The sequence below is a fragment of the Rattus norvegicus genome, chromosome 5 (assembly GCF_036323735.1).
Source record: "Rattus norvegicus strain BN/NHsdMcwi chromosome 5, GRCr8, whole genome shotgun sequence".
Lineage (NCBI taxonomy): Eukaryota > Metazoa > Chordata > Mammalia > Rodentia > Muridae > Rattus > Rattus norvegicus.
This window is the reverse complement of record NC_086023.1, coordinates 153,716,066-153,736,111: the sequence shown is the minus strand read 5'-3', so window position 1 is coordinate 153,736,111 and position 20,046 is coordinate 153,716,066. Positions and strand designations below refer to the sequence as shown.

The 20,046-nt window shown below is 50.6% G+C and overlaps 1 protein-coding gene across 2 annotated transcripts in view; it reads right to left on the bottom strand.

The window, feature by feature from the left end:
* Nucleotides 1–19,124, bottom strand: part of Asap3 (ArfGAP with SH3 domain, ankyrin repeat and PH domain 3) — a 40,800-nt gene extending 21,676 nt beyond the window's left edge. Inside the window, exon 1 of one of the 2 annotated variants that reach the window (NM_001427661.1) lies at nt 18,862–19,124. In NM_001427661.1, the coding sequence (NP_001414590.1) occupies nt 18,862–18,990 (129 nt within the window). In that variant the 5' untranslated portion in view covers nt 18,991–19,124. Of the gene's footprint in view, nt 1–16,582; nt 17,225–18,861 lie in introns of those variants that run through there. The other variant, XM_039111294.2, reaches the window with a different exon arrangement.
* Between the last annotated feature and the right edge of the window lie 922 nt (nt 19,125–20,046).

Here is a 20,046-nt window from a genome sequence, read left to right as displayed (position 1 = left end):
ACACACACACACACACACACTCCACCACTCTGGCTCTCAGCCTGTGCTTTCTGCCTGTGCAAAAGACCACAGATGGCAGCACCAGGCCATGCCCAGATGCCCTGCCTAGAAAGGTCTTCTGCCTGCACCTCTTCTTGGGTCGGGATGTATCAATGGTACCCATTCTTCACCCCTGTGCCTCTGCAGTGCCAGCTGTGGTTACCATGGCAACCCAGCAAAGCGGCAGAAAGCCCTGGGAGCTGTAGATTGAATTTCACTCCATTGGGGGGATGATAATACCAGGCCCAGACACCATTTTTAAATCTCAGTGGCCATTGTGGCTATCACAGCAGTTTTCCCACTGGCTCTGGGTGTGTCATTCTGCTGAGAGAGCTCTCAGGAACCCTCGACCTGTAAACGCCTGCTTATAGCCTACAGCTGAATCGGGAGCTGGACGGACCACTTACTCTTTGCTTCAGACCATGAGGGCGCCTCTAGAGAGACTAAGCCACAGAACATAGAACCCATTACCTGTAACACTCAGACTGAAAAAACCAAAGTCCAGAGGCATCTCACCCCACCCCCACCGCCACCTCCCATAACAGACTAAGGGAAAGATCTGAACCAGAACCTAGACAGGGTGATGGCTCAGTGTGTAAATGGGTTTGCTACCAAGACCAGTGAGCTGAGTTCAAAGCCAGGGGCCTGCAAGGGTGGAAGAAGAGAACGTTTCTGTCAAGTTGTCCTCTGACCTCCATACGAATCCCAGGACATGCGCGTTTGCACACCTGCGTATGTGTGCACCCACGGAATAGATAAGTGTAAAATCTTAAAATAAGAAGAAAGCAAGACAAACCAAACCAGCCGTGAGCGGTGCACACCTGTAACCCCAGCAGGCAGCAGGGGCAGGTGGATCTCTTTAAATTTGAGGACCCCCTGCTCTACACGGCAAACTCTCCACTGACCAGGCTGCCCTTAAAGGCACAGATCCACCTGCTTCTGCCTCCTGAGCCCTGGGATTAAAGGCGCGGCCCACCACACCCAGCTTTACTTTTTTTTTTTTAAGATTTAATATTAAGGGCATCAGATCCCATGACAGATGGTCGTGAGCCACCATGTGGTTGCTGGGATTTGAACTCAGGACCTCTGGAAGAGCAGTCAGTGCTCTTAACCACTGAGCCATCTCTCCAGCCCTTACTTTTCTTTTTTTTTTTTTTTTTTTTTTTTTTTTTTGGTTCTTTTTTTCGGAGCTGGGGACTGAACCCAGGGCCTTGCGCTTCCTAGGCAAGCGCTCTACCACTGAGCTAAATCCCCAACCCCCAGCCCTTACTATTCTTAAGAATAGTAAAACCACACTACGTAGGCACGTCAGCATTCTGCTTGGGAATGAGGCCGCAGAGACAGGTTGATGGAGACCCACAAAGTTGCCTAAGTTCACGTAACTCAGATTGCTAGATCCTAACTCCCTGGTTCATTCCCTGTAGCCTAAACCCTGGAGGTCCGAGACCCGTGACCTGCATTTCTGCAGTCACCCTTATCAAAACAAGATCTTCTCACTTTCTCCCAGGAAAGACCTGGAAAGAAATGAAGAGTCTCACAAACACACTCAGTCGCCCTCTAAGACTGCGTATGGCTCCAGCATTCAACGATCCAATCCCTGGTCTCCTTCAAAGCTCGCCTGGGTTCCTCCCTTCCAACCTTTGCCAGCCTTCTAACCTGGCAGCGGCAACAATTGCTGGCTGCGAGGGGCCATTCTGCGAGGTGGTGAACGCTGGCTCCTTTGATCTTTGACTGATGTTCACTGACGTTAAATTACATGTTCTAGCTATGAAACGTGCTCATTAGATTAGTTATTTGAATGCCCAAACCCAATTACACTGAACACATTCAGCAAATAATACAGAAACTACAGAAAGTTCCAGATTTGGGGGGGGGGGTTAGAGAACGTTTTTTGTTTGTTTTTGAGACAGTTTTTCAAACTGTCCTGGAACTCTGTGGAGACCAGGTTGGCCTCAGACTCAAAGATTCTCTTGCCTCTGCCTCCCGAGAGCTGGGAGGGTCGCCACTGTACAGACTTGAGAAAACGGGACATTTTAGGCTTTTCCCTTTTGTTGCAGTGCAGGAGACCAAACCCAAGGTCTTGATGCCAAAGCAGAGCTTTATCCTGGAGCTACATCCTTAGCCCCCGGAAGGGAAATCTTAAGAGTCTTTAAGATATATCTCAAGCGACATTACATAAACTCTATCTGAGCCCTGATAGTTTTTAATCTATATTATGTGTGCCTATGTCTGTGCACCACTTGTATGTGATGCCCAAGGGGACCAGAGAAGGCAACAGATCCTTTGGAATTGGAGTTACAGACAGTTGTGAGCTGCCATGTGTGTGCTGGGTCCCCTGGAAGAGCAGTTGGTACTTTTTTTTTTTAGACTTATTTTTTTTTTAAAGATTTTTATTTATTTTACGTATGTGAGTACACTGTAGAGTGAGTACACTGTAGCTGTCCTCAGACACACCAGAAGATGTTGTGAGCCACCATGTGGTTGCTGGGATTTGAACTCAGGACCTCTGGGAAAGCAGTCAGTGCTCTTAACCACTGAGCCATCTCTCCAGACCCCCAATCCCTGATTCTTAAAAATGAACTGTAGCTGGGAATGATGGTACACACTCTCAATCTCTGTACTTGGGGAACTGAGGAGGACAGTTTGGGCCAAATACCGAAAGCTTGTCTCAGAGAACAACTGGGGGCTGAGAAACAGGTCAGTCAAGTAAAGCGCTCACCTCACAAGCATGAAGGTCTGAGTTCAGATCCCCAGAACCCATGTAAAAAGCTGACAGTGTGGGCTGGAGAAATGGCTCAGAGGTTAAGAGCACCAACTGCTCTTCTAGAGGTCCTGGGTTCAATTCCCAGCAACCACATGGTGGCTCACAACCATCTGTAATGGGATCTGATGCCCTCTTCTGGTGTGTCTGAAGACAGCTACAGTGTACTCATATATAATAAATAAAAATCTTTAAAAAAAAAAAAAAAAGCTGACAGTGTGTGCTGGGTGGGTGAGTGGGTGGGATCACAGAAACTCACTCTGTTAAAAAAGATCTTAATGGAAGCTGGGTATAGAGGTGCATGCCTTTAATCCCAGCACTTGGAAGACAGAGGCAGGTGGATCTGTGAGTTCAAGGCCAGCCTGGTCTACTAGTGAGACCCTGTCTTAAAGGGAGGGAGGGAGGGAGGGAGGGAGGAGGAGGGAGGGAGGGAGGGAGAGAGAGAGACAGAGGCAGGTTGGTGGTATGGACTGACAACGCATAGCAAGAATGGAGTCTGCCATCTTGACTTTCCTGCCAATGTTTTAAATGTCTCGTTAAAAAGGAAAAATTGGGGGCTGGAGGATAAAAGAATAAGACGCTTGTTGAAACCGGGTGAGTAAGCTAAGAGTAGGCTCGAAAATTTCTACAAAGCAAATAAATTAATGGAGACAAAGGGGCTCTCACAATGAGCAGGGCTGAGGGCTGCTCCAGCAACCTGAAACTTGCTCAGTGACTTCAGTTGTCCAGCGAGCTGGCCCCTTTCAGCTTTCAGTAAGAGAGAATGGAGTCTGGGAGGCTCTGGGGCCCAGGCCTGGTGGGAGGGTCCCAGGGGGGACAAGTCAGGTCAGTCAGAGAATGCAAGGTAGAGAAGAGACTGCTTCTCCCCCAGCCTGACTGGTCTCAAGCATGGTGACTCCCAGCAAGTCCCTAGTCCCTCTGGGCTGCCAGCTCCCACCACAGGATGAGAAGAGCAGCTGAAGCCACTCCCTTCCCATGGAAGCTGGAACTACACAAAGCCGCACCTGTGGCTTCTGTGCTTGTGAGCTGCTCTGCGTTATGCCTAGCTTTTCGTCCATCGTTTCTCATCCACGAGATCCCAAGAGATGCTCAGAAGCTAACAAGACCCTGACCGGGCAGCTGGCACAGAGAGGGAAGGGAGAGCCAGGGGCAACCTCTGCTTTGCTCCCCTACCAAGGATTGACGGTTGATGGAGGGGGTCCCTGGAAAACTGATCCTGGGACACCTCAATCACAGTGAGTCCCTCTGGGCCCTTGGCAAAGAGTGCTGGAGATGGAGGGTATCAGATTGTCCCTGACCCTGGTGCTCAGAGTTTAGGTGAATACAGAAGTGAGACACCCTGCTAAGGGCTGAGGAGGCTTGGAAAGACCAGGGCCAGCACACAGAGCAGCCCTGGACCCACCCAGAGGAAGTGATGCATCTTCAAAACCCGGAAATGCGGAGCCACAGGCCAAGCAAAGCAGAGAGGTGACTGTTGGAGGGGTCGGCACCTCTGTCAGGTGCAACTGAGCAGCAGCCTGGGGTCCCCAGCATCTGCACTCACAGGGCCAGGGAGGAAGTGTGAGCGCCAGGCTCAGAGCTAAGCCTCTGCTACACCTTGAAGACTGGCTGGGAGGGTGCGCCAAAGGGCAGCGCATGGACACACTTGCCCGTCACTGCACGTAAGGGTCTATTCCCAGGACCAGGCTCACCCCGCATCTCCGACAGAGTTCTTCCACCAATGCAGGTTTTATAGATGAGGAAACTACAGCCACCAGGAAGTCATGGTATGTGTGCAAAGGGGAGAATCTAGACCCTTAGCCAGGCCAAGAGATTCCAGGGGACAAGCTTGAACCCAACTCTTGGGTTTTACCACACAAATCATGGAGAACCTAAAATGGTGACTCTTAATCTGTGTGTTGGCATCAGAAGCGAGCCTCCAAACCGTGGACATGAACATCTATTGCCATGGCAACCGCCATATGCTCACCTGCCGGCCCTCACTTTCGTACGGTTACTGCACGGTCCAAATAAAAGACAGGGCACTTGGACCTTCTTTCTCTTTTTTCCTTCTTCTTCTTTGTCACCCACTTTGTCCTCCCCACTCAAATAAACCTCTCCCGTGGAAAGTGACCTGGTATGATCTGCCCGACGAGCCGCCATTCTAACACAACACTGTGGGTCGCTTGCAACAAGTGACACTTTCATTAGGGTCCCCTATCAGATGCGTACAACAGCAGTAAAGTTACAGTAATGAAGTAGAAACAATCAGCTTATGGTCAGGGGTCACCACCACACGAGGAGCTGTATTACAGGGCTGCAGCATTTAAGAAGGTAGAGAACCACTGTCCTAGAGGGTGTGAACAAGGGCAGTGATTTGACAAGGTCTCAGGACAGAGAGTTTAGCTTCTGAGGACAGCTGCAGCCAATGCCCAGGTAGGAGACGGGAGATCCGTCTTTGTCCCTGGGGCAGGACAGAGAGACAGGAGTACAGCCAGTTCTGGGGAGCAGATTACCCAACAGGAAGGATGCAGACTCAGGCTGGCTCAGGAACCTGCACCTCACCTACTGCCCCACTTAAGGTTGCTGTGCTGGGTTTGGGACAGCTGCTCTCTGAGGTCCTTGCTCTTCCCATCAGTCATTTGCTGTAAGGTAATCATTAGCCTCTCCATGTCACAGAGGGAGGAGGGAGAGAGGCTAGGAGGCAGAGCAATGGGCTCGAGGCCTTGGAGAAAGCCCTTTCTTCCTCCCCCCACCCCAGGAATCCATGAGGCAACCCCAAGCAGTAGGAGTTCCCTTCATCCTTCCTTTTCCTTGTTCTTCTTCCTTCCTTTTTTGGAGGGAGGGGCAGGATCTTATGTACCCTGACGATGACCTTGAACTTCTTTTAGGATGCCAGTCATGAGAGCAGCCTCTCTTCCTCTCTTACCTCAGACCAGCCTCTCTTTTTTTTTTTTTTTTTTTTTTTTTTTGGTTCTTTTTTTTCGGAGCTGGGGACCGAACCCAGGGCCTACCACTGAGCTAAATCCCCAGCCCAGACCAGCCTCTCTTAACCAGCCTGACCTTGAACTTCTGATTCTCCAGCTTTTACCACCAGAGTGAACCCAAGGCTTCATGAACGCTCAGGAAAGACCCTGTTGGGCCCTTCCTCTACCTTTCTCCTCTCTTCCCCCCGCCCCTGCTTCTCTCCTTCCCTCGTCTGTCTTTCTCATTTGAGACAGAGTCTTACTCTATAACCCAGACTGGCTTCACCCTCATAGCAATCCTCCTGCCTCAGCCTTTCATGTGGGTCATAAACATGTGTCGCCACACCCCCCACACCAGATTTCCCAATCGTCTCTTTAGCTCCTCTAACAGGGATGTCTTCGGAGGCAACACAGGACCACGGAAGGACCCGCTTTCCAACACACACGTTCACTACTGCATGGCCAAGTGTACTGGGCTGGAGGCTGGTGGGGTGAGGTACTGAGTTTCAGGCCTGCCCACTCTGTGTACCCTGATAAAGCTCCTTCTCCTTCTGTGCCTCAGTTTCCTCATCTGTATAGTTTGGCTCTGATAGACTTGAGATCTTGAGCCCATTCAGGGATGCTTGGGACTCAGGGCTCAGTTCACGGTGCCCTGCAAGGCTGTTCCCGCCTGACCAGCTTCGGAAGCACAAGTCCACTGGCTGTTGTCACCCAGTGTCCCTGTACCCCAGGCTTCTCTGTTCTGCTGAGCAGTCAGAAGGTACTGGAGGAAAGTTCAAACCCCTGCCTTCGAACAGCCCCGTGGGGGCCAGGACTGGCCAAGTAGAGTGACTTTGCCCAGTCTCCCCCATCCCTGGGCCTCCTGCACAGAACCCCTCTTCTGGAATTAAGAAGCTAGGCGGAGACAGGGGAGCCTCCTGCTGGCTCCACAGCCATTTGTTATTTCAGGACTCTGGCTGCTTTCCTTCCTGCAAAGCAGGAGCCTGAGCCTGCCGTGCCCCAGGTAGGGCCTCAGTGGATGGTTCCTACTCTGGGCAGCAGGCCAGCCCGGCCAACTCAGTCCCTCCACTACCCCTTGTCGGGTAGTTAGAAGCTAGAAAGGAAGAGGGGGATGCGGGAAAGGAACCACGCCCTCCCCCGACATGGAGGCCTCAGCAAACCCCAAGTTTCCTGGCTGGGATTTTCCTCAGGAGACTTCTCGGCAATGATGAACTAAGAGAACAAGAAGTTTGCTGGACCGATGGCTGAAGATTCCCAAAGATTCCCAGCCAGACCCCTGGCTGCCAGCCCTGGAAAAATCCCAGCCAAGGGAGGCCTGACCTGCTGGATAGGAAAGTAAGAGATCTGAGCCTGGCGCCCTCTGGCCTCCACTGGTAACCAGGACAACTCCCACCCCTGCTCTCTGTCAGGAGCCCCTCTGGCACCAGCTATGGAGCTCTTAGCAATTTCCTAACCATGGAAAGCTATATCCAGTCACCTCAGCTGCTCTGTGCCTGGAGGGACTCTTCCTCCTTCCTGCTGTAAACACCCATCTTTCTTGACTCAGCACGGGGGTCACCCCAACTCCCACCACTGCAGAACTGTCCTGCCCCGTCTTTTTGCTACCCAGTGCCAACCTACAGGTCTTTATCTGAGCCCTCACTGCCCTGTGTGTCACACATGTGACCTTGGAGGTGAGACTGGAGACAAGAGGGGAGGGAGTACTTCCTGTGCGTGTGCTGAGCTGGGAGCCAGGGAAGTTCTGGATGTCCTGCTGTGTCTCTGCCCTTAAGACAGGGTCTCTCGCTGAGGTAGGCTGGTAGTCAGCAAGTCTGGACAATGAGCCTACAGTATTGGGGTTGCAGGCACCAGCATAACCAAACAAAGTTTTTTAAATGTGTGCTGGGATTTGAACTCGGGTCCTTGTGTTTCTACACTAAGCTCTTACCTTTTGAGTCGTCTTTCTAGCCCCCTCATTACTTTTGTATCTGCATCACCCACCCCAGAAACATATATTAATACCTATGATGGGAGGAATGAGAGATCGGATGAATTAATTAATGAATGTTATCAAGGCTCCACGGGAATGGAAAAAGGTGGCAGGACTTAAGGACACCGATTGTCATAGTATGATGTATTGTTCTTAGCTGTGTGATGTGAGGCAAGAGACTTAACCTCTCTAAGCCTCCATTTCCCCTGGTGTCAAGTGTGGTAATAACAGCATCCATCTCAGAGCCCTGAATCTCTTCAACATTTAAGTCTAAAAACAACTATGGTCCAGTAGACGCCTTTACAATATCCCCAGGTTGCCCAGGAAAACCACCAGAGTGCTACAAACCAAACCAACCAACCAACCAACCAACCAACCAATCAGTCAATCAAAGAAGAACACTGAGGCCTACGAGAGTGAGCAGGATCAGCTCTGCGCCAGCTTCCCCGGTGCAAATCCTAGCTCTGCCACTTCCTGCCGGTAGAGAAGCCAGATTTAGCAAAAATAAATACACAACACTCAGCCGTATTTACATTTCAAACAATTGCCAAACTTGGGAGGTGAAGTGCGGGCCCAGATATTGCCAGGACATCCTGTATGCTACCTGGCAGTCCCTCCTGCCAGGCTACTCCACCTCTCCATGCCCTGGAAGGCTCCTCATGGGGGAACCTCACAAGTCAGTCTGTGGAAAACACTTCCCACACTGCCTGCTCTGTCTGCTAAGCCAGACAAGGGGGCTGGACTTTAAAAATGCAATGCTAGCCCTAAGAAGCAGAGGACAGAAGACCATCTACTGTAGGGGCCCAACTACGAAAAATGTCCAGAATGGGCAAATTCAGAAACACAAGATAGCTGGGGCAGGGGTTCCCACGACGCAGTACAGGGCTCCTTACTGGAGCAATGCGTTTGAGAATTAAATAGTGGTGGTGATAGGACAACTATGAATGTATGAAAGCCGTGTTTGTGTTTTATATGCTTTAAAGTGGGAATACAGTCGAAGGGGAGCCTTTGCCTAGCAAGTGAAGTACGACGCATTCAACCACAGTACCATACATAATAAACAATGAATGAATGAATATTTTTAAAATTATGTGTATGTGTGTATCTGTGTGTGTGTGTGTGTGTGTGTGTGTGTGTGTGAGAGAGAGAGAGAGAGAGAGAGAGAGAGAGAGAGAGAGAGCGCGCAGACGTCAGCAGATGACAGATTCTTGATGTAGGTGCTGGGAACCAAATTCAGGTCCCCTGGAAGAACAAAATAGTCTCTTAACCACGAGGCATCTCTCTCTAGCCCCTAAATACTTTCTTTCTTTCTTTCTTTCCTTTTTTCTTTCTTTCTTTCTTTCTTTCTTTCTTTCTTTTTCTGTTTTTTTGAGACAGGGTCCTGGCTATCCTGCAACTCGCTCTATAGACCAGGCTGGCCTTAAACTCTCAGAGATCCGCCTGCCTCTGCCTCCTGAGAGCTGGGATCAAAGGTGTGAGCCGCCAAAGCAGAGAGGCAGCTCAGTGGAACCTGTACAAAGAAGGCGCAATCGTGTCTCAGCAGGAAAGAGAGAAAGAGAAAGAAAGACGGAGGGAAAGGAAGAGAAGGGAGACTGACAGAAGGAGAAGACAAAGTTTAAAATGGTGAATGTGACCTAATGTAAATTTGATCACCACTGGACTAGAGAGATGGCTCAGCGGTTAAGAGCACTGGCTGCTCTTCCAGAGGTCCTGAGTTCAATTCCCAGCAACCACATGGTGGCTCACAACCATCTGTAATGGGGTCTGATGCCCTCTTCTGGTGTGTCTGAAGAGAGTGACAGTGTATATGTAACATAAATAAATGTTTAAAAAATTTTGACCACCACTTTAAATAAGACTACACACAGTAAGTAAATAAGAGTACACCACAGTAGACTGTCATATGCAGCCAGCACGGGGCCTCTGGGAGGGTATTAACAAATGTTGGATTCCAAAACAGGTGGATGGGAGAGCGAAGGGCAAAGCAGAGGAAGATCCTGCCTCCTTCAAAACCAGGCTCCAAGCCAGACCTGCCTTTGCAGACCTAGAATCCTGGCACCTGAGGGTCGAAGCAGGGGATCCCTGCCAGTCCAAGGCAAGCTCAGGCTGCAAATGAAGACCCTGTCTTAAAAATCCTAAAGGAGGGGACTGGAGAGATGGCTCAGTGGTTAAGAGCTCCGACTGCTCTTCCAGAGGTCCTGAGTTCAATTCCCAGCAACCACATGGTGGCTCACAACCGTCTATAAAGAGATCTGATGCACTCTTCTGGTGTATCTGAAGACAGCGACAGTGTACTTATATATAATAAATGAATAAATCTAAAAAAAAAATCCTAAAGGAAAGATAACAGACAGACAGGTTCTGCACCTCACTCTATGACTTCCAGAGCACAGCCCTTCCCGACCTGGCACCAGAACTGCTCAGATCATTCTTGATTGTACGCTCTGAGCAGCTGTCCTCTCGCTGCAGGTCGTCTTGGTGACTCTGACCCCTTTACCCCGCTCACACATACACATGCACACACATGCACACATAAGCTCATTCTCTCTCTCTCTCTCTCTCTCTCTCTCTCTCTCTCTCTCTCCACACACACACACACACACACACACACACACACACACACACACACACAGGCACACAAGCACTAGCATGCACACATATTATCATATTATCTGTGACATGCCAGGTTTGTAATGGACATATCACATATTACATGTAACCCTCTCAAACAAACCCCTAAGAGTTATCCTCTCTGACTTACACGTGGGGAAATGGAGTCTGAAAGGTTAAGCTCTGTCTGCCGCCCCACAACCAATGGGAACTCAAAGCCAGGCCGTCACACCACACACACACACCGATCGCTTGCTTCTGAACTCGGCCAGGCAAATGGATACTGTGGACATCACAGGTTGTTCAAGTTTTCACAGACAGAGTCCTCCTAGCTGATGGGGACCTTGTCTGGTCACCTCTGTGACCTCTGTACACACGGTGTTCTGTAAACACGGTTTAATGGGTCACTAACCTCTAGTGGGCATTCAAAGCTCACTGATCTGTTTTTACATTGCCTGCTCAGTCACCTGGAGAATTTACAAGCTGCTCCCGCTCAGGCCTTTTCCCCCTGGGAGACTCTGACTCTGATTCCACAGGGTCAAGGCCCAGGGTATCTGAGGTTCTTTGGGTAAGGTCTAGAACCAGCATAGAGGGACCTTCAGCGACTGCCACCAGATCAGCCAGCTCAGTCCCTCAAAGTGCTTCTGGTGACTGGAAAGCATGACAGTCCTGGGGCCTGCCCTGGAGCCAAAAGAACCCTGTGCGCTCTCCTGGAAAACACCAGGCCTCCCTCTAAGGGAATTAATCGTCCTGAGGACTAAGTGACTGGGGGCTGAGGCTCAGTGGGTAGAGTGCTGGTCTAGCATGCATGTAAGCCCTGGGTTCAACCGCTAACACGGCAGATACTGAGCGGAACATGCTTGCAGTCCCAACACCCGGAAGTTGAAAGGTGGGAAGATCAAGAATTCAAAGTTGGGCTGGAGAGATGGCTCAGCGGTTAAGAGCACCTGACTACTCTTCCAGAGGTCATGAGTTCAATTCCCAGCAACCACATGATGGCTCACAACCATCTGTAAAGAGATCTGATGCCCTCTTCTGGTGTGTCTGAAGACAGCTACAGTGTACTTATATAGAATAAATGAATAAATCTTTAAAAAAAAAAAGAATTCAAAGTCATCCTCACCTACATAGCAAGTTCAAGGCCAGCCTGAACTGTAGGAGACCCTGTCAAGAGTTGGGGACATAGCCCAGTCAGCAAGGTACTTGTTGACCAATCATGGGGACCTGGATTCAGATCTCTGGCACTCATAATCAGCCAGGCCCACGGCACTTCTGTAAGCAGTGCTGTGGGGTAGAAACAGGGATATCCCTTTGTCTGGGGTCACACAGCCTGGAGGAATTCAAAGCCAGGCCAGTCGGACCTCACTTATCAACCGCTGCTACTGAACTCAGCCAGGCAAACGGGTACTGTGGTCACTGGCCAGGCAGCAATGAGAGACCCTGTGTCGAAACACAAAGGTCAAGAACAGTCACACATGGACGTCTGAGGTCAACCTCTGGCTACCCACACGCCCATACACCCTTTTAGCAGCACACACGTTCAAAGACATAGAACACCATATGCCCCAGCCACTCACCACCCTCAGACACATCACACAAGACGATCAAACCGCCTTTGAGGCCGTTTCTCCCTTCCCAAGTTTCAGTTTCTGTTCCCAGATCTACCTTGCACTCCACAGATCAGAAGGAGCTGGACACTGGCCAAGAAAAATCAGTGCTTGAGGCTGAGGCATGTGTTGGAGGACAGACGTTGAGACCAGGCTGGGACTGACCCTCACCCCGGACAGAGGCAGCCGGGAGGGGAAGGATCACATTCACCTCTCTTCAAAGTCATGGACTATAGTGTGTCCCCATCTCTTCTGTCCGGCACAGAGGAGACACGACCTCCCATTCCTGCACTCAACACAGGCGTCCACAGTACGAAAGCCATCAATTGCTGTCTGCTTACTTTGCTACAGGGGCAGCCGGCCACCCCTCCCTTCTCCATCCTCACAGCTCGAGGTCCTGCAGTTCACACATCCATCCCTCTCCCTGGGAAGTACCTTCCCAGTCTCTTCCATTAGCTTCTTCCACTGTCTCTCCAGACAGACTTCAGTTCCCCGGAGCAGGGGCCGGGGCCCCTGAGTTCCTCTCCCAGAAGTGATCTTCTCTATCCCCACGGCTAGGATGGATGTGAATGAGAGGCACAGATTCGGGGGCATTTGGAGGACTGGGTTATAGACTCCTAGACACCTTACACACTGCTAAACCCACGCCAAGGACATCTGACATCAAGACGCAAGGCTTAGCGGGTCATGTCTCCTAAAAGCCAGAGAGACGGAGTTCTTGCTTTTCTAGGCCCACCCCCCCAACCCCCGTACTTGGGCTCGGTTAATAAAGGATTCTCACTGAGGGGCTGAACCAGAAGACCAGAGCACGGAAAACCCATTGTAGTGCTGATAAGCGACACAGTGACAATGTCCTAGGAACAGTGGTACCTTAAGCTGCAGCATTATGGGACAGCATCCTGCCAACCTGGCCGAGTGATGTCATTCTGGCCGACATCTGCCTGCCCCTCAGCCCAGTTCTCCAGCCCTGGGAGCTTCTGGGAACTACTGAGTTTCCCATGAAGTAAATTCCTATTCTGTTTAGAACAGCCCACGTGGGTGCTTCTGAACTTACAGTAAGGTACCTAAGGACACACCTACCATCCCACGGATTAGACCCGGGCTGCGTGTGCGTGTGAAGGCCAGAAGGTGACACTGGGTGTCTTCCTCAGTCACTCTCCACCTTATTCAATTAATTTTGTTTTGGCTATCCTGGAACCCGCTCTGTAGACCAGGCTAGCCTCTAACTCAGAAATCTGCCCACCTCTGTCTCCCAAGTGCTGGGGTTAAAAGTGCGTGCCACTATACCCAGTTTGTAGCCCTGGCTGTCCTGGAAATTGCTCTGCAGACCAGACTGGCCTTGAACTCAGAGCTCCTCCTGCCTCTGCTTCCTATACTGGGATTGATGGTGTGTGCCACCTTGCCCAGTTTATTTCCCTTTTTTGAGATAAGGTCTCATGTAATCTTAGCACTCGAGGGCAGAGACAGTAAGATCCTAATTTTTGAGGCAGCCTGTTCTACGTAGCTGGTAAGCTTTTCCATTTACCACATGCTAGGCTTCTCTGCCTTCCGCCTCTTTTCAGTGCCATGAACACTGCCTTGAGGTTCTTTATGCTTGAGACTCTTTACTGCTGGAGGACCTTTGCTGAAGCTGTTCCCTCCAACTGGAACAACCAACAAGCCACTGTCCTCCTTTTGGTTTTTATGTTTGTTTTTTTTTTTATTTGTTACTCAACCAATCCTTTCTAGGCACCTACTGTAGTGCTACGACAGGCGGCTGGGAGGATAGCTCGCTGCAGAGGACATGTTTGATATGCATGACATCCTAAATTTAATTGCTAGCCACACTGAAAACAGTAATTAAAACTGGGAATACAACACCGAGCTTAGAGTCTAGTCTCATGGAAGAGAAGAATCTATTTTATCAAGAAACCAGATGTTAACGAAATAGCTATATATACATATATTTTATTTGTGTGTGTGTGTGTGTGTGTGTGTGTGTGTGTGTGTGTGTGTGTATGGTGTATAAAATTGTTTTTTTGAGACAGGGTTTTCTCTGTGTAGACTCAGCTGCCCCAGAACTTGCTCTGAACACCAAGCTGGCCTTGAACTCACAGAAATCCACCTGCCTCTGCCTCTCAAGGGCTGAGATTAAAGACATGTACCACCACTACCTGGAAATAAAGATAAATTTTATCTGTGGGATCAGTGTAATTTACAAAATTACAGTAAAAACACTGAGCAGCCAGGCCAGCTGAAGAGCTGACAGGTTGGACCAGGGGACAGTTAAGGAGAGGTGGGCAGACTGTGGGTACACAGCAGGTAAAACTCATGGCCCTCGGTGGGAAGCATGAGCTTCCCAGCTGGTGCGAAAGAACCCGGCGGCCAGTCGAAGGAGTCATGAGTGTGATCCAAGCAAAACCACTGCAAACCACTGGACATGGGAGTCTGCACTGGGTGAGTCACTGTGAGGCAGGAGGCGACTGAAGCCATGGGCTAGAAAGGCTGGAGAGAAGGGCAGTAGCAGGAAGAGAGATGACCCAGGGCACAGCCTTAAGGATGGCCCGGACAAGGGGATGAATTTCCTGCCACCTGCTACCATAGGCAATCGCTGTTGACTTTGCTCTTCTGTTCCCGGAGCTGACATCTCCAGAAGAGATGGTCCCAAGGGCAGGGACTGCATCTCTCTTGCTAAGAGATGAGTATTCCCAGCACCTACTGCTTGGAATGCAGTGCCATTATGAGACCCTTAATAAGGCTGCCTCATCCAGGCCTTGGACAATACAGTTAGGCTTTTGATCCCCAATGTCCAGGAAAAAGTCCAAATGCCTAACTTGTGTCAGGGGGGACCCTCCAAGATGCTAAGCATCCCTCAGCCTGCCGCTCCGGCTTCAAACTCTCTGCCCAGCTTTCCAATAGTCTCAGCTGAGGTAACATGCAATTGTTCTGAAGGGGGAGACAGTGGCAGAGGGCCTCATGAGCCTCTCCTGAGACCAGACTACACCAAATGGAGAGAAGCTCTGTGGACGCTCACAGGGGGCACAGTGGGGGTGGGGGCAGAGATTCAGGACCCTGTCTTCCTTCTCTAAGAAGAGACCTTCTCCCCCAGGGTTAAAACCATGGCCATGTTTATCATGCCTGAGTCTATACCTCCAGTGACCTCTGTTGATAAAACCGGGGGTGGAGATCCGGCTTATGTAATCAGTCCAGAAGCTGGGCTGGGCTGTCAGGAATTTGGAAATGGGACACGAGAGACTGGCTGGGTTACCTTTAGACACCGGACCAGTGAGGTCACATAACCGTGGGGACTGAAGCTACACTCTGAGCCCCGTCCAATGAGAGGGCAGCAGAAACACTAATCAGATGAGACAGTAAAACAGGCAGATGAGGAGGCTGCCCAAACTCCTGACACCCCACAAGCCACAGCTCCCGGGCCACTTGGGGTCCAGTTCCAAGAGGTGTCTCTATTTCTCTAAAACAAGCTTCCTTCCCTCGGAAACTGCCAGGATCGTCTACGGTCTCCAGGGTCCTGCAAATTTTTGTTTTGTTTTTCGAGACAGGATCTCTCTATTATTAAGCAACACTAACCGTCCTGGAAGTCGCTTAGATAGGCCAGGCTGGCTTCAAACTCACAGAGATCTGCCTGCCTCTGCCTCCCAAGCCCTGGGATTAAAGAGCCACCCTGCCCAGTCTACATAATACTTTACAGTAAAACAAAGAGTCACATCATGAGGCAAACTGTGACGACGTTAACACTGTGTACACTGCCATTTTCCTCTTATTTTTATGGCACCTGAGACTGGACCTAAGATGCTGAGCTGAACTGTATCCCCACCTTAAGAACATTAAAACTTGGGCTGGAGAGATGGCTCAGCGGTTAAGAGCACTGACTGCTCTTCCAGAGGTCCTGAGTTCAAATCCCAGCAACCACATGGTGGCTCACAACCATCTGTAATGGGATCTGATGCCCTTTTCTGGTGTGTCTGAAGACAGTGACAGTGTACTCATATATAATAAATAAATAAATCTTAAAAAAAAAAAAGAATATTGGTGGTGGTACACGTCCCCAATTCTAACATGCAGGAGGCTGAGGCAGAATTTGAGGCCAGCCCGGAGCTGCATAGCAAGGCCCTGTGTCAAAAAGAAAAGGAAAAGGAAATGAAAGAGAATAAAACAAAGAAAGAAAAGAAATCCTCTAAGAAAACCAAAACCTCTGGGTACACATGTGGTGGTACACACCTGCAATCCCAGCATTCAGTAGTCAGAGAGATGGTGTGTGTGTGTGTGTGTGTGTGTGTGTGTATTTTGAGACAGGGTCTAGCCCAAGCCATCCTGAAATTCATGACATAAACACACACACACACACACACACACACACACACACACACACACACACACACACACACAAAGGTAATTCTGATGCCAACGGAATTTCAACTATGCAGTGTAAGACATGATATGGATTTTAGGTAAACATTCCACTGACCATGACCCTTCCCCCCCCATCAGCTCAGAAGATAAGTACTGGAACTATGCATGTGGCCACGAGGACTGCCTCCTGCAGAGCACGGGTCAAAATGGTCTCCTGGCTTCCCAACATGCTTTCTTCCAACCGGGCCCCTGAATTCACTCACTGTATTCTCCACTAAATTGGGGTCACCTAGTCTCCTACCTGGAAATAGAACTTCCTCCAGGAAGTTCCCATGTTGCACTGGTCCTCCCTGGCTCCCTCCATAGCCTGTTCCTTGGGGCTCAGACAGCACTGACTGTGTCTTTCACTGGATGCTCAGGACAACCCCTGGCATTATCAGAGCAGGAGCCTTATGCCCTCGGTGGCCGGCACAGAAAGGGCACAGAGAACTGCACAAAGCACAGTGGCCAGCCAAGCCTGCTGTGTCCCACGTGGCTGCTGCCTTGCTTTCCCTGTGAGTCAATGGGGTGATGGCTCCACAGGGGTCCGGGACAGGAAGGGGCTGTGTGGTGCAAGGAGTGTTTAATATTCCCTCATGTTGCACACAGATCCACAATGATGAAATCATTGAGGTTTGGAAGAGGCCACAGGGTGGGGGTGGGGTGATGTTTGCGAGGAAGAGAGCAAGACCAGAGGCTGAGGCGCTGAGAGAGAAAAGCCAGCTGCCCCACTCCCTTGCTGTGGGAGCTCAGGCAAGTGTCTTGCCCTCTCTGTGCACCGGTTTCTCCATCTTAAATGAGAGAAATTCTAGCTGATTCCTCTTTTACTGGGGTCCTTCAGCCTGGACATTCTTGGTTCCTATAACCTGTCCTGTCCAGGGTCCTTCCCAGTAGGTCCACAAAAAAAAAAAAAAAAAAAAAAAAAAAAAAGGCTGCGGGTCCTAGGACAGGGTCCCTAGTTACTTCCAGGAAACTGGTTAGAACTAGGAGCCTTGGTTCAGGAAGCAACTACAGCAAACAAGTGAACCTGGAACCTGCCAGCGCACGGTGTAGGTTAGTGGTGCCCAGTACTGGAGGGAGAGAAAAAAAAAAAATCCCAGGATCAAACTACATGTAAGCCCAGCACAATAACAGAGAGACGTGACCACAAAACCAACCAGAAAACTCCAGCAAAACCTAAGGCATAAGTCATTAGTCAGACTCTTAAATTTTGGGACACTAGAATGTTGAAGGGGAATGCTGGGCTTGGGGATCTCGTGCCTTTCTGTTGCAAAAGTGAAAGCTTGCAAGCTCACAGTTCTGAAGGGAAGGAAAAGAAAAGAAAAGAAAAGATGAAAAAAGAAAAGAAAAGAAAGCTGGATTTTGTCTGGTCTGATCTGAGGCAAATCTGAGTTTACACAGTCAGGTAAAGTCAGTCAGATGCACAGGCACTTACAGCCAGGCCTATGCTCTGATTCAACACTCTAATGGCCAACCTGCAGAAAAGGATGATGGGTAAAATCCCCAAGGATGCTGAAGGGTTCTGAGGAGGTAGTGGCTCTGAACCTATGCATCACTTGAAGTTGACAGTCTTTGTATAATTCTCTGCCTTCCTTACCAAGGAGGAAAAAGTCCAGACAGAGAGCCAGCCAGTCAGGGAGAAGAGGAAGGGAGATTTCCTAAAACCTCAGCTCAGACTATTTCTGTGTAACTTTGTGTCTGCCACACAGTAGGTACACACTTATTGGGAAGGGTAAGAGGCCAGACTGACCAATGAGGTCCAAAAATACCACCTCAACCCTGGGCATCCTCTAGAAGAGAGCTGGGTTCATATTATCCTCCTCTGGCCCCTGACTACAGGCTGTCTGCTCTAGAATATTCCTAGTGGATGAAAACCTGCAGCGAGTTCAGAGAAGAGGAATGAACTCCAGGGAGCTTGGGAATGGGGTGGGGCAGCCTACAAGGGCGAAAGAAAGAGCCTGGGACACTTTGCCTGGAAACACAAAGAGAGGGGAGGGGAGAGGAGAGGAGCCTATAAACTTGCCCTGCGACAGCCAAGGTGAACCCCGGCTCCTGGCGCCTTCCCATTCACAATCATTCCACAAGGCGAGCCAAGTCTCAGAACCAGCGGCCAGGAGGAGGAGACCTTCTCTCTCTTGCAGCCTGGGAGAAGTAAGCTCAGGACTGAGTTTGCTTCTCAGAAAGGGAGTGACCTGGGGGATTGCATATTTGTGGGGTTCTAAAAACGAAAACACAGAACTGTAAACCGCTGTGCAAATACACATTTGATGGGCAGGTCGCCCAAAGTATTTGGGAGATGTGCCCCGACATGTGGTATCTGTATCGAAGTGACCCCGAGATCCCCTACAAAGTCCATCTGGTCCTCTCAACCCGGCTCCACTGTGAGGACACAGATGTTTGAGATGAACTCGGTTCCCACAGAACTAGGAGGGGCGGGTTTCTGGAGCGAAGCGAAGAGCCATCCCGGCTCCAAGCATTCCTGCAAAGGTCAAAGCCAGGCCCCAAGTTGACGTGAGGTCCCCTCCCACCTCGGCCCCTCACCTCCTCCCGTGCCAGCGCCGCCCCGCGGCACCGGGGCATCTTGGCGGCGAAGGCAGCTGCCCCGGCTGGGGAACTGAGGTCTTCAGCGGTGACGGCCAGGAACTCCGCAACACTGAGCTGTTCGGGCATGGTGGGCGTAAGGCGGAGACGCCGGGGCTGCCTAGAGCGCGGGGGACGCTGTACTTAACCGCGCCGGGATAGCTGCTCGCTGCAGGGCCTGCCTCACTACCCGCAGCTTCCCAGTCCAGGCCTCTTCACTCTCTGCCCCGCCACGCCCCTAACTTCTCCGCCACGCCCCCGTCCGCCAGCCTTCCTCTTCGGCCACGCCCCCGGTCCGCTTGTCTACCTTCCTGGCCACGCCCTCTACTCACTAGTAACTCCCTGGCCAAGACCCATTGCCTCACCTAACTCCCTGGCCACGCTCCCACCCCTCACTCTCCGGCCACACCCAGCCACGCCCCTAATTCCCTAGTCACGCCCCAACCTCGCGTTGGCCCCACTCTGCCCTGCCTCCAAGACTCACAGTTGGGGAGAGTTCTCGGGTGGGGGGGGTCCGCTCTCGACTCCCAGGCCCCGCCCCGATTCTCTTCCCTTCCTAGCCCCGCCCCCAAGGCGGACCAGTTTCTGAGCCTTATACACGAGCCCGCAGCCTGCACAGCATCATCCAGCCCCGCCCCTAGCTCGGTGCTCCGCCCACCGTGCGCTGGCAGGTTCCAGGTTCACTTGTTTGCTTCTTCTTACTCTAGGTTCTTCAAAGCAGTCGTCACGGGCGCTGAGATTAAAGGCAAGGCCTGTGTCACCAGGCCACCATATAAGATCTCCACCATCAGTCAGCTATGTGCCACTGAATCAACTGCCCCTCTGGTTTTTAAAAGTAATCGTGCCATAACCCAGAATATGTTTAAATAGCAATGGGAGAGGTTCACCCTTATCTCAGGTACACAGGATAGCTCAGGTTTTGTTGTTGTTTTGTGGGTTTTTGGTTTTATTTTGCTTTTGCCCAATTTCAAAATTCCAGCTGTGGGCCAGGGGCCCTCGCTATTGCCTTGGACTCCAGGTCTTCTTTTTGGCGTCTGCTTGAAAGCCTTATCTTCTTTATCCATCTCAATTTTTTTTTTTTTTTGGTTTGTTTGTTTGAGGTGCTGAGGACCGAACTCAAGACCTTGCGCTTGCTAGGCAAGCGCC